Genomic DNA, 16,718 nt, shown 5'->3' on the forward strand with positions numbered 1-16,718 from the left:
CTTTGAAAGAACACTGAATGTTCTTGATAGCTGGGCCATTGCTCCAGCCTCTGAGGCTTGATTTCTTACATTTCAGATGAGTCTGTTGGTAAAGCAGAAGCACTATAAATAGTGTCTATTTGACAGCCCTCTTCATGATCATGTTGGATGTTACAGTGCTATTTAAATTTCAGAAAGAAATCTTTGCTTGATCCATGAAACACCTGTATTAGTTTTTAAGAGGCACACACCTGTAAACCCATCACTTAAAGTAGAGGCAGGAGGCTCAGAGCTAAAGGCCAGCCTCTCTTACATAGTGGGGTTGAGGCTGGCCTGGTCTTCTTAGGACCCCATTTAAAAAAAAAAATTAAGTCTTGATGGGATACTACAGTTTTTCTTAACACACAGGAAAACAAATACTTTTTGTTTTTTTGTTTGAGTTGGGGTTTCTCTGCGTAGCCCTGACTGTCGTGGAACTCACTCTGTAGACCAGGCTGGCCTCAAACCAAAAGATCCGATCCACCTGCCTCTGCCTCCCAAGTGCTGGGATTAAAAGTGCCCACCACCATGCCCAGCTATTTGCTTATTTTTTGAATTATGTGGCTTCGTGTGGGTGTGTATGGAGGTACGTGAGAGATGTGTGTGGATGCTGATGGAGGTCAGAGGGTGTTGGACCTCCTGGAGCTTGAGTTACAGCCAACTGTGAACCCCCTGACATGGATGGTGGGAACCAGACTTGAGTCTTCTGAAAGAGGGAGGACTGGGGTCATAACTGCTGAGCCATCGCTTCAGCCCTGCACAGAGAAAAATCTAAATGTATAATTAAGAAAACAACATTCATATTCTCATCAGGTCAAGAAATAGGTCAGTGCCTTTCTCCTGGTTCCTTGAAAAGCTTCCATTCCAACCTTAGATGCCTCTCCTCTTGGCTTTGCTGTCTCCATATTTTACATGTGATATAGTCCGTCTCTTTAGAGTGTGTGTGGTCCGAGTCTGTGGATGTGTGCACGTGAGTGCAGGTGCCCACAGAAGCCCGAATTGGTCATGTGATTCTTTGGAAGCAGTTACAGGAAGTTGTGCGGGGATTGAAGTAGGTGCTGGGAACCAAAGGCAGGTCCCCAGGCAGTGTCGCTGAGTCACCTCTCCAGCTTGGCTGTTCTGTCCGACAACATCGTTTTGAACTTGCTTTCTCGTATCCATTTCTCGGTTTCATAATCAATGCAGAGAAGCCATCCCTAAGTAGTCACAGAGTGTACGGAGCCTCAGGGTTAGCAAATACCAAACCCCCTTTCAGAGATTTCCCCTCCATAGCCAATTCATTCTATCCCCGGGGTGAATGCACGCAGACCCAGCGCAGCTTTCACCCCACCCCCTCACCCCCACCCATTGCTAACCAGACTGGGCACTTTCCGTACACGGACGGTCATTGTGCTTTGTCATTTGGAGGTCTTGGCTTAAATAGATTTAAATGTCTTTGTAGGGACATCTTCCCCTTTCTGCTGCGGGTCAATGCAGAGGTGCGGCAAGGCAGGCGGGCTGCACCGAGTTTACACTCCCTGCTCAGCTGTACCGCAGAGCCCCCGGATTCCCCACAAGTAACCGCAGCGCCCACTTTTGGCAGGAGAGATGGCTCAGCTGAGCGCATTCTTGCAGAAGACTGGAGTTTGGTTCCTAACATCCCTACCAGGAGCAGGCGGTCCAGGTAGAGAGGCCAGACTCCCCGCAAGCGCTCGGGCAGCAAAGGACAGCACCCCAGGCTCCCCGGGAGCCGCCCCACACTCCAAACACAGCATCCTGCGAACCGCCAATTTCAAACTTCCCAGCCCTGCCCCGCCCGAACGCCCTTGCCCTCTTCCTATTGGTCGCCAGTCAAGACAAGAAAAGATATGATTGGTTTTCTTATTTCACTTCCTCCAGCCCTCCAAGACCAGGGCGGGTCCTGGCGGAGACCCCCTGCTGTCCATCAGCGATGACGAGCGCTGATTGGTTTAAGCACGGCTGAGACCCGCCCACGCCGTTTTTCTCAAACGCTGGGGCGGGAGGCTCAGGGCGGAGCGCGGCGAGTGTAAGTTGGGGTCTGCAGCATGTGAGTTCGGGTCGTGTGGTGTGTAAGTGTGTCTGTGTCTGGGGTGTGTGTGTGGAAAGGGTCGGGAGGGGACTCCCCTTTCCCGGGTCTTCCCGGATGGCCCGGTCCATACTGATGCCCACTTTGCCTACTGCGGCTGGGAGCCTCAGGATCTCAGGGGCCCATGAGGGTCTGCTGAGGCTGCAGTCCGGAGGTGTACTGGGGTAGCCCCAGGGTCTGTGGGTTCAACCCAGGTCCGTGAGTGCAGCTCCAGGGTTTCTGGTGCAGCTCCGGAGTCTATGGGTTCAGCCCTGGGTCTATGGGTGTAACCCCGGGGTCTATGGGGGCAACCCTGGATGTGTCGCTACAGCTCTGGGGTTTTTGGATTCAGCTCTGGGTCTGTTGATGCCGCCCTGGGTCAGTGAGTTCAGCCCTGGGTCTGTGGGTGCAGCACTGGGGTGAGCTGGGGGAAGCCTGTGGAGGGGAGTCCGGGCTGTGCTGCCCCGGATCCAGGGGCTCCTTAAAGAGACTGAGTCCCCTGTAGCCTGTGCCTCCTGCAAGCCTTCCCTGCCTTGTTCTTGCCGGCACTTCCCTTTATCTGTGTGATCTTAACTCACTTACTTAACCTCTCTGTTCCAGTTCCTTCATCCTCTTCCACGTCTAAACTGGTGCCTCCTTCTTGTCTCCTTGTCTTCCTCCCTGTATGGCCCTCTGGGCTTTCTGCTGTGTCAGGCCAGACGTCCTTCCTCAGAAGCAGTGCCCTCTGTACCCTCCCGGGACAGTTCGCTGTTCTTCTCCCAGATAACCTGGCTCGCTGGCCATCCCCTTCAGGCCTTGGTTCCACATGTTGCATCTATTTTAGGCAGAGTTTTTACTTTGTAATTTATGAATATTACTGTTTATATACCTTTTTAATTTTTTTTTCTTTTTCGAGACAGGGTTTCTCTGTGGCTTTGGAGCCTGTCCTGGAACTAGCTCTGTAGACCAGGCTGGTCTCGAACTCACAGAGATCCGCCTGCCTCTGCCTCCCGAGTGCTGGGATTAAAGGCACCTTTTTAAATTTTATTTATTTATTTATTTATTTATTTATTTATTTATTTAGTTTTTCGAGACAGGGTTTCTCTGTGGCTTTGGAGCCTGTCCTGGAACTAGCTCTTGTAGACCAGGTTGGTCTCGAACTCACAGAGATCCGCCTGCCTCTGCCTCCCGAGTGCTGGGATTAAAGGCGTGCGCCACCACCGCCCGGCACCTTTTAAAATTTTTAAAGTTAGCATATGAAGTATAAGATATTTGTAGTAGTCAGGGTTCACTAGAGGAGCAGAACCGACAGAAAGGAAAAACAAGTGGGGACTGACTGGAGTGGCTTATAGGCTGTAGTCTGGCTAGTCCAACAGTGGCTATCAGTGCTTTTAAAAACGACTTATTTTTATTCTTTATGTGTATGAATATTTTGCCTGCATGTATGTATCTATGCACCATGTGCCTGCCCAGTGCTGGGGCGGCTGGAAGTGCCCTCCTCCTAATGTGTTTAGGGAGATAGGATCCTGTCAAGCCCTTCCTGCCCTAATGTCAGTACACACGTGACTTTCCCCAGTGTCCTTTGGGCGTCGGCGGAGAGATGCTGAAGTTCAAGTACGGAGTGCGGAACCCACTGGATGCCAGTGCCTGCGAGCCCATTGCCAGTCGGGCCTCCAGGCTAAATGCGTTTTTCCAGGTAGGAGGCTGCCTGCCAATGATGCGCACCTTTGGCTGTTACGGTTATCGCCTCTGATTGTATGAGACTGATATTCTTGGGGGAATCCCATTTGTTGTTTTACATGACCGGACTGAGCTGGACAAAGGTGCCACTGTGCAGACGGTTCCGCGGCTGGACCTGCCCTCGAGACGCCTCATCTCAGATTTCACCCTTCTAAACCTCGTCCTTTCAGTTAAAGAAAGAAAAGAACAAAGGGACTTCTTAAGCGTGTGTGTGTGTGTGTGTGTGTGTGTGTGTGTGTGTCTGGGTACCCAGAGAGAGAGGCCAGCGATAGGCTTCAGTTCCCTTGGAACGTGAGCTGCGGGTGTTTGTGAGCGGCCTATGTGGGTGCTGGGACCCAACTGTGGTCCTCTAGAGGAGTCAACAAGCCCCAGTGGAGACACAAACTTTTTTCGTACAAGGAATGTCTGCTTTTTCTATTTTAAAAGATAAATTCTTTTTTATTACATAGCTCTGGCTGTCCTGCAATTTTTCTATGGGCACCGGGCTGGCCTCGAACTCACAGAGGTCCACCTGCCCGTGCCTCCTGAGTGCTAGGATTAAAGGCATGCGCCACCACACTTGGTGGCTGTCCGTCTGCTGTTTAGATTAAATACCACACCTGGGTAACCACATCCCTTGTGAGGCACCCAACATTTCCTTCATCCTAGAAGGACAGATGTCCTGAAATTGTTTCTGAGCAGTCTCCTAACCTGTTTGTTTCTGTTGTATGTGGGACTCTGGTGGAATGGGTCCTTGCTTGGCTTGTGGACTCATAAGTTAGGACAAACAGGGAGTGGTGAAGACGGACGTTTTAAAGCTATAGTCCTTTCGTCCGGCATGCATTTGTTAGTTGTGCTGCTTTGGGTAAATTAATTTGAATCTGCTTTTTATTTCTTATTTATTTATTTATTTATTTATTCCAAAGCAAGGTTTTATGTGGCACAGGTTGGCCCCAACTGCGTGTGTGTTTGTGATGAATGCGTGTAGGACGTGGAGAGGTATGCGTGCGTGTTCTTGTGCCTTTGTGTTCATGCACCATGGCACTCGAGTGGAGGACCAAGGACGATAACCTTTGTTGTCTTGTCCTCATTTTTGTTGTTTTTGTTTTGTTTGGTTTTTGAGACAGGGTTTCTCTGTGTAACTCTGGCTGTCCTGGAACTCACTCTGTAGACCGGGCTGGTCTTGAACTCACAGAGATCCACCCGCCTCTGCTTCTGAGTGCTGGGATTAAAGGTGTGTGCCTGGCTTCATCCTGGGATTTTTTTTTTTTCCTACTTAATTCCTTCTTGTTCAATGTTGTGTTTTCGAGGCTAGCTGAACTTGTGATTCTCTAGTCTCAGATTCTATTCCCTATGGGGGCATTTAGGATTAAAGGTTCTTACGCTACCATATCTGGCTTTTAGGTGGGCCCTGGATATCCAAACTCAGGTTATCAGGCTTGTCTAAAAAATGCTTTTAACTATCTTCCAAGTCACCTCCCTGTTTTCAAAACAGGGTCTCGCTATGTAGCTCAGGCTGGCCTGGCCTAGAATTCCAACCCCAGGTTGACTTCTAACTCACGATCCTTCTGCCTTCATTTTCCTATGCTGGAAAATGTACCTCCATGCCTAACACTTACCTTCACCTTGGCCTTCTGCATGCTGTAGTGACTCTGTACCCTGCTATGGCCTGCTGAAATGGGATATTGTCCAGGCAGCCTTGGAAAATTCCCATGATCCTCCAGCTGCAGCTTCCACAGTACTGGGTATGTGCCGTCACACCAGGCTCAAATCTACTCTTACAGCAGGAGCCGAGGTGCCTTTTCCATCGGGTTATTGAGGGGTTAATGAGATGGTCCACATGAAGTTTTTTGTGCCTTGCCTAGCTCTTGGCAAGTCCTTTATAAATGAGCCTTGAGGCTATCCTGGGCTACTTAGCAGGTTTGAGGCCAACCTGAACAAAGTAGTAAGATCCTGTCTTAAAACAAAAGAAAAAAAAAGTAAGAATGCTAATTCGTTTTTTAAAAAAGATTTAAAAGATCGAGCTGGGTTTGATGGCGCACGCCTTTAGTCCCAGCACTCCAAGGCAGAGGCAGGCAGATCTCTGTGAATTCAAGGCCTGACAGGGCTTTATAATGAGGTTCTTGTCATTCAGGGTTGCATAGTTAGATCCTGTCTCAAAAAAAAAATCCATTTTATTTTAATTATATACCTCAGAATGTGCTGTGCATGTGTGAATGGAGGTGCCTGGTGTCTTGAAGAGGACATCGGGTCCCCTGGTGCTGGAGTCAGCTGCCTGATGTGAGTGCTGGCCACCAGACTCATCCTCTGCAAGAGCTGTTCAAGCTCTGAATTGCCGAGGTGTCCTCTAGCCCGGTATTTGTTGTTAACACTAATTGTAGCATCATGTCTCAGTTTCTCTTTGTGTTTCTGTGGCGAAAGCCTTTGGGCCCATGACAGTCAGGGCAGGGAGCTGGTCACGTGACATCATCGGCAGTCATGCTGCTGTTGCTAAGTCTCTGTCTTGGGTCCCCTGCTTGGGGAACAGTCTTGTCCAGCTCACAGCTGAGATGGGTCTTCACATTCAGTGAATGCAATCTAGATAATCCCTCATGGGTGTGTGCGGAAAGGCGCTCTTAAATTGTGTTCGTTGGCAACACGGGTCATCGCACATACTGTGGTCACAGTCACGATGAGCTCATGCCATGGGATGTCTGTCGGGTAATATTCTTGCTGACATTCCTCGCCTGCTTCAGGGGGGGGGGACGTGGAAACAGTGGGAACAGCTTGGTAACTTGGGGTGTGCTGTGGAAATGTTCCTATTTAAATCGTGAGACAGTTCTCACAGATGAGTGCTCTGTCTGTGACCTCAATGTCTGAATGCTGTCACAAACAGGACCCTTGATGGCTTTACTTTAAACAGACGCCCAACTAAAAACAAAACAGGTCCTCATTTGTTAAGGGCTGTGCTATGGGGCTGGAGAGACGGCTCAGCCATCGAGAACACTGCTGCTCTTCCAGAGGACCTCAGTTCAGTTCCCAGCTCCCACATGGCGGCTCACAGCTGGCTGTAACTCCAGTGCCAAGGATCTGATTCCCTCTTCTAGCCTCCGAGGGCGCCAAGCATGCAGGAAAAACACCTGCACACATAAAATAAAAATTTAAAAACAAGGGCTTAATGCTGATGAATAAATGTTGACACAGTTATGGTTCTCGATTCAGCCTCATAACAAACGGTAAGAACTGTTGTTATTTTCAGTGTGGACAGGAGGAACGTGGGGCTGGCCCAAAGTCACGCAGCTTGTGAGACACTCAGGTGACATTGGTACTGTCTGATTTCTAAGACACATTACTAGCGTGTGTCAGACAGAGCTGCTCCACCATGCTTTATGTTTAAATGTCTTGTGGGAAGGATTCTGGGTAAAACCTTGTGCCGATTTTTTTTTTTTTTTTTGGTCAGTTTGACACACTAGAGTCATCCATCTAGGGAGAAGGAACCTCAACTGGAAAAATGCCTCACCAGCTTGGTCTACTGTGGGCAAGCTTCTAAGGCGTTTTCTTGACTAGCGATCCATGTGGGAGGGTCAGAGCGAGCAAGCCCCCAGTAAGCAGCGTTCTTCCATGGCTTCGGACTCAGTTTCTCCCTCCAGTTTTCTGACTTGCCTCTGTGATGGGCAGTAAGCTGAAAGACCCCGTTCCTGCCCGTCTTGCTTTTGTCGGGGTGTTTGTCACAGAGGTAGAAAGCAAACCAGGGCACTTTCACTACATCTCTTTTTAATGCCGAGTGACTTTAGTTGATGGTTTTTTGCTATAACAATGTACCCAAGGGTTTGTGCTTTATAAACAAAAGAGGCCACATAGTTCACAGTTCTGTAGACTCAAGAGTACGCCACTGACTTCTGCTTGGCTCTGCTTGGCTCTGTTTGGCTCTGCTTGGCTCTGAACTGACAGGGGCATGTGCAGAAATCACATGGGCAAGATAGGAAGTAAAAGACCAGGCCTACTCCCTTTCTAACATCCTGCTCCCAGCTCCCAAGGTTAAGAAAAACATTTTGTATCTTGGAGAGCAGATAAGTGTCTCCTCCGATCTTGAGGACTAGAGAACCTCCTACAGGGTCTCAACCCACCTTTTAACGCTCCCACCACTTTGACACTGAGGTCCAAGCTTGCAGCCCACGAACCCTTGGAGGGTAAAGCACATGCAGACGGTAGCAATGAGTGCCTCCTGCCCCAGGAAAGGTTGTGGCAAAGTGTCTGGGTACACCAGACATGAGCCTCATGTGCCTGCCGAGGCCACTGTGCTGTCCCCATGCCGGCCTGCCACCCTGACGGTTAGACACGGTGCTGGTTTGTTTTCTATTAAGGTATGTCCTTTAGACGAGGTCTCCGACGGTGTGGCTCCCTCCTGCACAGGGCACTTCTGTTTGGTGCTTGGCAGACTTCCAGAGCCACAGAAATCTCACGAATCACCAGGCGGCCAGGGCTTTGCCAGCTTTTTATATTCTGCCAAGCAAGGATGTAGAAAACAAATGAAAGGAAAAAGCCATTACTTTCTGGTCTTTTCATTTCCTGAAGAAAGAGCATTTTAAGAAACATGGAGAGAGGAGGAAAAAGCGTCAGAACAAAGGGCCATTTCCAAGTTTGTGTCCCCTGAGCTTTTGGAGAAGGTACCATGGGGCTTAAGCCTCCTTGAGTCTCCGGGAACCCCTTGTCTACTTGGGTTTAACTCTCAGGTGAAGGGTCAGGCAGGAAGGCCCAGCTCTTCCCAACTTGACCAAGTCTCCTGGAGAATTTATTAAAATCAGTTCTAAACTGCAGTCTAGAAAATTGTAATTCAGGAGGTTGGTAATAGGGCCAAAGAATCTGTTCTCTTGTGATTCTCTAGTGATTCAGATGCAGCTGCTCTTTTATGCCGCCCAGTGTTGTGTAACAAGCCCTACAGTTTAAAGGTATAGTGGCGCCTTTTCCTAGGGTTTTCCAGCAGGCGTGGTGGTGCAGCCTTTAATCCCAGCTTTCGGGAGTTAGAGGCTGGTGGATCTCTGTGAGGTGAAGGCCAGCCAGGACAGAGACCTTGTTTCAAAACAAACAAACAAGCAAGCAAACAGACAACAAAGCCCAGCAGGTTGCTTCAGTGGGTGGCCTTGCTTCCCCACCGTGTCGGCTGTGGTTACTCAGTCCACAATCCACTGAGATTACACCTGGGTCAGTAGAATCTAGGCACTGACTGCTCACTAAGGCAATCTTGCTTATTTATTTTATTTTTTTAAATAAATTTATTTATTTTACAAACCAATTCCAGTCCCCCACCTTCTTTCCACCCCATCCTCATCTGCTCCTCAGAGAGGATAAGGCTTTTCCTGCGGTCAACTACCTCTGTCCCATGACCTTATTGAAGCTGGCTGTTTTCTTTGTTTTTTATATTTTGTTTCTTGTTTTTCAAGACAGGGTTTCTCTGTAGCTTTGGAGCCTGTCCTGGAACTAGCTCTTATAGACCAGGCTGGCTTCGAACTCACATAGATCCCGCCTGCCTCTGCCTCTCGAGTGCTGGAATTAAAGGCGTGCGCCACCACTGCCCGGCTGGCTGTTTATTTTTTATTTTATTTTTTTTAAATATTTATTTATTTATTATGTATACAATATTCTGTCCGTGTGTATGTCTGAAGGCCAGAAAAGGGCACCAGACCTCATTACAGATGGTTGTGAGCCACCATGTGGTTGCTGGGAATTGAACTCAGGACCTTTGGAAGAGCAGGCAATGCTCTTAACCACTGAGCCATCTCTCCAGCCCTTGGCTGTTTATTTTTAAATGGAATTATTTATCCTTGGGCACATATGTGCACGTGCCGTTGTGCATGGGTATTACAGTGTAACTTAGAGGAGTCTGGAGGAGTCGTCTCCCTGTGTTTTGAGGCAGGTCTCTCTTGTTTTGCTGAGAGTGTATTCCTGGCTTGCTGACCTACAGACTTCTGCCGACTCTCCTGCCTCCACCTCCCACTTTCCAGGATGATTGCTAGGGTTGTAGATGTTCCCCCATATCTGGCTTTTTACATGGATTCCAGCCACCAGACTGAAGTCATTAGTCTTCACGGCCAGCCTGAGCCCTTACCCCGCCGTCACGTGGCCTCTCCATGTATTTATTTACTTATTCATTTACCTAGGCTATCTTGGACTTCTTTTTTCCCCCTCCTCCAAACAATAAAAGGTTTTCCTTTATCGTCATTGGAGCCAGCTCTTCAGCTCTGCCATCGTGGCACCAAATTTGTTGTGAACTCAGCGTAAAGGAGTGGGCCTGACTACCTTCCAACAGAACTGTTTATAGTTCAAGCACGGGCCTTGTTTGGTGCCAAACCCTAAATGTCGCCTAAACTTCTGTGCATGGCAACTGCCTTCCCAAAAAAGAACGAAGGCAAAGTCTGTTTGGTGTCTGGAAGTTGTGCCCTGAGCCAGCGCACTGCCATTTGTGATTTGTGCCACCCTGCCATTTAAAGTGAGTCTCGGGGACGGCACCTGTGCGAATGGACGGTGGATTCGAGGGACGTGTGGCATGTGCCAGGAACCGGTAGTGGCTCTCTTTTGCCCCCCCCTTTTGTTTTGAACTCATAATCCTCCTGCCTCAGCCTCTCACGTGCTAAGATTGTAGGCATGACGATGCATTGAAATTGTGTGTGTGTGTGTGTGTGTGTGTGTGTGTAGGCTAGCCAAAGACACTGGGTGTATTTTCTAGGTGTGTGTGTGTGTGTGTGTGTGTGTGTGTAAGCCAGCTGTAGATTCCCTTGGTATATTCCCTTGGTATGTGTATGTGCACGCATGTGTGTGTGTGTGTGTTTGTGTGTAGATAGCCATAGACATCGGGTGGATTTCCTTGGTTTGTGTGTAGGCAGCCACAGACATTGGGTAGATTTCTTTGGGGTGTGTGTGGTGTGTGTGTGTGTTTGTGTGTGTGTTTGTGTGTAGACAGCCGTAGATGTTGGGTGGATTTCCTTGGTGTGTGTGTGTGTGTGTGTGTAGGCAGCCACAGACATTGGGTAGATTTCCTTGGCTGATCTCTGCTGTAACATTTTGAGATAGGATCTCTCACTGCTCATTAGTTCCACAGGATGAGCTTCAGGAATCCATGTCCCATCCCCCAGTGTTGGGGTGGCAGGCACTTGCCACTATGCCCAGATATTTTACATGGGTTCTGGGGATCCGAACTCAGGTCTTTATTCTTGTGTGATGGGTACTTTACCAACTGAGCTATCACCCTAGCCCCTGGACTCTTAAAAATCTCTTTTCTGTGCCTCCCTCCTTTAGCTGTTTTTACACAGAGATTGCCCCACAATCCATGGCCTCCCACGGGAATCATTGCTCTAAACCAGGGGTTGCCCACTCAGGTCTTGAGAGGCCAGATAGTAGGCATAAATGACTTAAGCTCGCCAGACAGAAGACCGCAGGTCAAATCTACAGTGACTTTAGCGCCCACCAAGAGGGCGACATCACTCAGCTCCCGCTGTGTTACCAGGCAGAACAGGGCAATATTGCGAGATCCACTGGCACTTCAGGAAAAGACAGATATTCTGATGTGTATGTGTGTGTGTGTGTTGTGTACGCATGTGTGTGTGTATAAAATCTGATTTAAAAATTTTAAAAATATTGGCAGATAATCCAAATTATTTTAAATACTTCAAGCCAAACAAAACATGTTTGTGGGCTAGACACAGTCTGCCAATCTGTAACTGATCCCACAGATCATGAATAAATTCGGCTTCACGGTAGGCATCCATTTCTGCTACTTTGAGATGAATTAAAAGAGGCTGAAGTTGTGTTAGCAGGCATCCAGCCACATGGGGAAGGGGTGGCAATCAGTGTTTCCTGTTGAGGAGATACGGAATCATCTCAAAACTTGTGGGGTCCGAAGTAACTGTTCCCATGAAGCTCAGACTCCCGGCAGGAATGACCATTTACCCCGACGGTGCTCTTGTCAAGTCTTTTCCCCAGATGCAGGTGAAAAACCCTGCACAATGGACCCATGCAAATAATCACTTAACGGGCCCAGAATCATTGCTGGTGTGTTGTGAGCAGGTAGTTGATCAGGGCGCTTGTGATTTACTCTGCGTGGATGTTATTGATGAAAGCTTTTCATTATTGACAGAATCTCCATCTGCTGTTTGCCATTTTTAGGGGAAACCGCCCGTCATGATTCAACAGCAGCAGTCTGCTCTTTCCCGGGAAGGGATCTTAGACGGCCTCTTTGTTCTCTTTGAAGAGTGCAGCCAGCCCGCCCTGATGAAGATGAAGCACGTGAGCAGCTTTGTCCAGAAGTGTAAGTCGGGGGACTCGCTCTCCACGTCTCCCTTGTCAGAAGCAGGGATGCTGGAGGCAGAAGATGTGGGCGGAAGCTGCAGAAAACCATAGTCTGCATAAGACTGACCCAGGGGGGTATACAGATTGCATGGTTGTAACCTGGAGACCAGACTTAAGTCCAGCTTCTCACTACAAGGGATGGATTCAGTTCAAAAGGGAATTATGTTGACTCATGGGACAGAAATCCAAGGATGCTTCCTTCAGGCATGACTGGTCCCAGGGACTTAGCTCTGTGTTTATACTCTGAGCCAACCTGTCCTTCAGGCAGAGTAGGTACAGTGCTTAGGGGCCATTGTGTTTAAATTCAGTAAGATAATTTGTTTAAAATCATGATAGTAGACGAATACGGTGATGATTCTGAATCTGGTGTCTCCTCTTCGCTCTCCCTCATGGCGTGCATATGCCGTGCCAGTGAGCTACACCACTAGCTACCTGGATTGTTTTCTTTATACCACTGATGTCATAAGACATGGAGAAGCAGCTGATGAAGGCAGGGTGACCTAGGGCCTCTGATGTCATGGCTCAGCTGACTTGGACTGCTTTTCTGATTTTGCTCGCCTCCCTGTGTTGGGGCAGTTGGGTGCTGGTGCTGATGCCACATCTGCTTGTATTTTCCACTAGTGATTTCAGTCAGTGGGCATCCTGCTCCTTCAGCATCTCTTAGAGAAGCCCTGGGAGACCCTTCTGGTTGTCACAGCCGGGGTCCTGTGATGCATGCACAGCACACAGGATTATGTAGTCAGTCATGACAGATCTGAGAAACCGCCTCATCCAGCATGGCCATCTAACCAAACACTCCAGCCTGTAGAGGCCGAAAAGGATAGTTTTGTATTGCTTCATCTTGGGTTCATGGTTCAAATGTCTTCATCTGGGGATTCCTCTGCTCTGTGATGTATTGGCTAAAATTGCATGCTCCGGGCTCTTAAGATGGAATGTTCTAGATGGCTTGCTCAGTGTCTGTAGTCCTGGCTGGAAAGCTGAGCTCCATTGAGATTTTGGGATGAAAGCAGACTCAACCTGTCCACCCATGCCTCTCTTGTGGAGATCAGAGTCTTATGCTCACTGTGGTTTCTCTGTGTGGCCTTTAAAGTGAGGGCCTGGAAACTGTGAACTCTGGGTGTAAACAAAGCTTAGGGGAACCAACCGCCCCCGTGTGCTTCAGTCACACATTAGAATGCTTGGAACAGGAGTGATGTGACTTCCCAAAGCCTGAACTTTCTCCCACGTGACCTTTTAAGAAAAGGCTTGGGGAACCCCTGACCTATGAGGGCTCTAGCTTCGAAGGCCAGGCTTCCCCACAGTAGCCCTGAGTGTCCAAGAGCACTGACGCTCAGGCTGTTTTGAAGGTTTTCTTTCTTTCCCTTTTCTTTTTTTTGGTTTTTCGAGACAGGTTTTCTCTGTGTAACAGTCTTAGGGGTCCAGGAACTAGCTCTTGTAGACTAGGCTGACCTTGAACTCACAAAGATCCACCACCTCTGCCTCCCCGAGTGCGGAGATTAAAGACTTGCCCCACCACCGCCCTGCCTTGAGTTTTTTGAGGATGTAAGATCCTTGGCTGTTGTCAGGCACCTTTCTGTTACCGTCATCAAACACCCAGGATGGCTGCGGAGTGCGGGAGATGAAAGGATCATTTGGGCCTGTACCTTTGGGGTTTCAGTCTTTGGCTGGTTGCTTTGGCGCCTGTGATCAGGCAACATATCCTGGTAAGAGTGTGTGGTGCTTATGTCATGGCTAGGAATGAACGGGAAAGAGGGAAGGGGCATCAGGGTTCCGCTGGTCCTTTTCAAAGGCGCATCCTCCAGGACGACTCTTGCCGGGAGGTGGACTTATGCCGCCTATGGTGGTATCTCTGTGTGGGTGCTGAGGAGGGAAAACCAGCGAGCCCACTTTGCTTGCCATGGTGACGGAGTAGCCAACAGATGCAAATCAAGAGAAAAGGGGTTTGTTTTGGCTCACGGTGTGAGAGAGTTTATGGCAGAGGAGTGGCGGCAGGGCCATGTGGCAACCCCTTGTCACAGAATGCTGACCAGGAAGCGACGAGCTTGGGCAGGAGGAGAAGTCTATGAGCTTCAAGGCCCACACTCCAGCCACTCAAATCCATGTCTCCTCCTGAATGGCCCACAGCCGACCAAAACAGTGCCACCTGCTGGGGACCCAGTGTTTAAGTACAGGAGCCTGTGGGGACCATTTCACATTCAAACATTAACAAGGGCTTCACTGGCTTGTGTGCACCTGTCTGCTCTCAATTCCCTCACCTGGGAAGATTATCTTGAGCAGGTCTTTAATCCCCAGCACGTGGGAAGCAGAGGCAGGTGGATCTCTGAGTGCTAGGCCAGGCTGGTTTACAGAGTGAGTTCCAGGACAGCCACCAACAAAAACATTATCTTGATTAGGTTGAGATAGGGAGACCAGCCCTGCGAACTTACACCATTTCTTGTAGGGCGACCCGCCAACTGTGATTGCATCACTTCCTGTATAGAGACCTGCCCACTAATTGCGCCACTTTCTGCAGGGAGGCTCGCCGCTCTGAACACATCACTTCCTATAGGGAGACCTGACCTCTGCCATTGTCACGTCCTGTCGTCGGGAGACGCCCTCTGTAATTGCACCATTTCCGGGGCTAGTATGCTGGCTCAGTATAAAGGAGAAAGTGAGCGAATACATTAACAGCGTTGGGACCAGCCTCCCTGGGCTCCTGTTGCCTTGACCTTCCCTTCCCACTATGGTGGACAGTACCCTGGGACTGTACCCTTAGTTAACAGCGTTGGGACCAGCCTCCCTGGGCTCCTGTTGCCATGACCTTCCTTCCCACTATGGTGGACAGTACCCTGGGACTGTCCCCTTAGTTTCCACTATGGTGGACAGTACCCTGGGACTGTCCCCTTAGTTCCCACTATGGTGGACAGTACCCTGGGACTGTCCCCTTAGTTCCCACTATGGTGGACAGTACCCTGGGACTGTCCCCTTAGTTCCCACTATGGTGGACAGTACCCTGGGACTGTCCCCTTAGTTCCCACTATGGTGGACAGTACCCTGGGACTGTCCCCTTAGTTCCCACTATGGTGGACAGTACCCTGGGACTGTACCCTTAGTTGCTCTGTCAGGCTATTTTGTCACAGTGACAGCAGTCACTAGGACACCGCTTGTCAATAGACACTGCCCGCTGACCACAGTGTCAACTGTGGTCAGCCACCAGTTCTGTATCTTCAGAATGCCCTTGAGGTCTTTACTGGCACCTGAGTTCCTTTGAATGCTCCTCTGGTTTCTTTTGAATATGGAAATTATCAAGTAGGCAGCAGGAGGGGGCAGAACTTGGAGGAACTCGCTCCAGCCCCTTCGTTAGGTTTGAGACCCTGGGGACCCTTAAGAGCAGTCAATCATAGAGAAGCGGGGTGTAATCAGGAGCTGGTGCCAGTGAAGTGGAGATTTTTTTCTAGTAGATGTTCTTCCAGGAAATGTTACATATTTTTTGAAGAGGCTTCCTGGTGAGGACCCTGAAGAGCCGTGATTGAGATCCGGTGATTACGTTAGTGTGAGCTCCACCCCCTGCCCCCACCCCCTTTGAGTTTCTATTTCAGAATGTGAGCTTTGCTTTTGCATGCTGTGTGGAGAAGGGTCCATCAGTGGCCACTGTCCACGTTTGAAGGAGTGGAGGTTTACTCTGGAGCTGCAGAGGAAATGGGACGGAGAGGTGGCCAGAAGTGGTGCTTCCCACAGATGCCGTGACCTTGAGCCAGGGGAGGCATTGTTGTCTTCAGCTGCAGTTCTGCCTTGGTTAACTGTGGACACGTGTTCTGGTTGCATCATTAGGTGATTTTTGTCATCGTGTGGCTATCATAGGATGCTTACACAAACCAAGATGGTATAGGCTAGTCACTGTATTTGGCTGCTGTTTCTCTCTTTTTGAGACAGGATTTTCCTATGTATCCCTGACTGTCCTGGAACTCACTGTATAGACTAGGCTAGCCTTGAATGCACTGAGATGCACCTGCCTCTTCTTCCCGAGTGTTAGGATTAAAGGCATGTGCCACCACACCTTGCCTATGAATTCTTTTAAAAAGTATTCTCTCTTGGGACTAGAGAGATGGTTTACCAGTGAGGAGCATTTGCTTCTGTTACAAATAACCTGGGTTTGGTTCCCAGCATCCTCATGGCAACTTACAGCTGTCTAACTTTAGTTCGAGGGGACCTGGTGCCCTCTTATATAAAACAAATGCTTATATAATTTATGTATTTTTTTAAAGTGACACCTAACTATATTTGAGATATAGAATGCTGTTACAATATCTGCTTATTTACTTATTTCTTTAAAGAGTTATTTGTCTTCTGCATGTGGTGACACGTCTCAAACCAAACCAAAACACACTTGTTTATCTTTACATAAAGCATGTGACATAATATTTGCCGCTTACTTCATGTCTTTAATTTCTTTTAAACATTTATTTATTGTGTATACAGTCTTTGTACCTGCATGAATGGCTGCACGCCAGAAGAGGGCACCAGATCTCATTACAGATAGGTGTGAGCCACCATGTGGGTGCTGGGAACTGAACTCAGGACCTCTGGAAGAGCAGTCAGTGCTCTCAACCTCTGAGCCATCTCTCTAACCCCCGTT

General features: G+C 48.9%; 1 protein-coding gene across 9 annotated transcripts in view; it reads left to right on the top strand.

The window, feature by feature from the left end:
* The first annotated feature begins 2,017 nt into the window (after nucleotides 1-2,017).
* The window catches only part of Cit (citron rho-interacting serine/threonine kinase), a 178,832-nt gene continuing 164,131 nt past the window's right edge, over nucleotides 2,018-16,718 (top strand). For 8 of the 9 annotated variants that reach the window (XM_041647361.1, XM_041647376.1, XM_041647382.1 and 5 more), the window contains exons 1-3: nucleotides 2,018-2,044; nucleotides 3,639-3,758; nucleotides 11,921-12,062. In XM_041647361.1, coding sequence (XP_041503295.1) covers nucleotides 3,663-3,758; nucleotides 11,921-12,062 — 238 coding nt within the window. In that variant the 5' untranslated portion in view covers nucleotides 2,018-2,044; nucleotides 3,639-3,662. The other variant, XM_041647368.1, reaches the window with a different exon arrangement.

Source organism: Microtus oregoni, unplaced genomic scaffold (genome assembly GCF_018167655.1).
Source record: "Microtus oregoni isolate MIOR12 unplaced genomic scaffold, Mior012 000003F_ref0000135, whole genome shotgun sequence".
In the NCBI taxonomy this organism is placed as follows: domain Eukaryota; kingdom Metazoa; phylum Chordata; class Mammalia; order Rodentia; family Cricetidae; genus Microtus; species Microtus oregoni.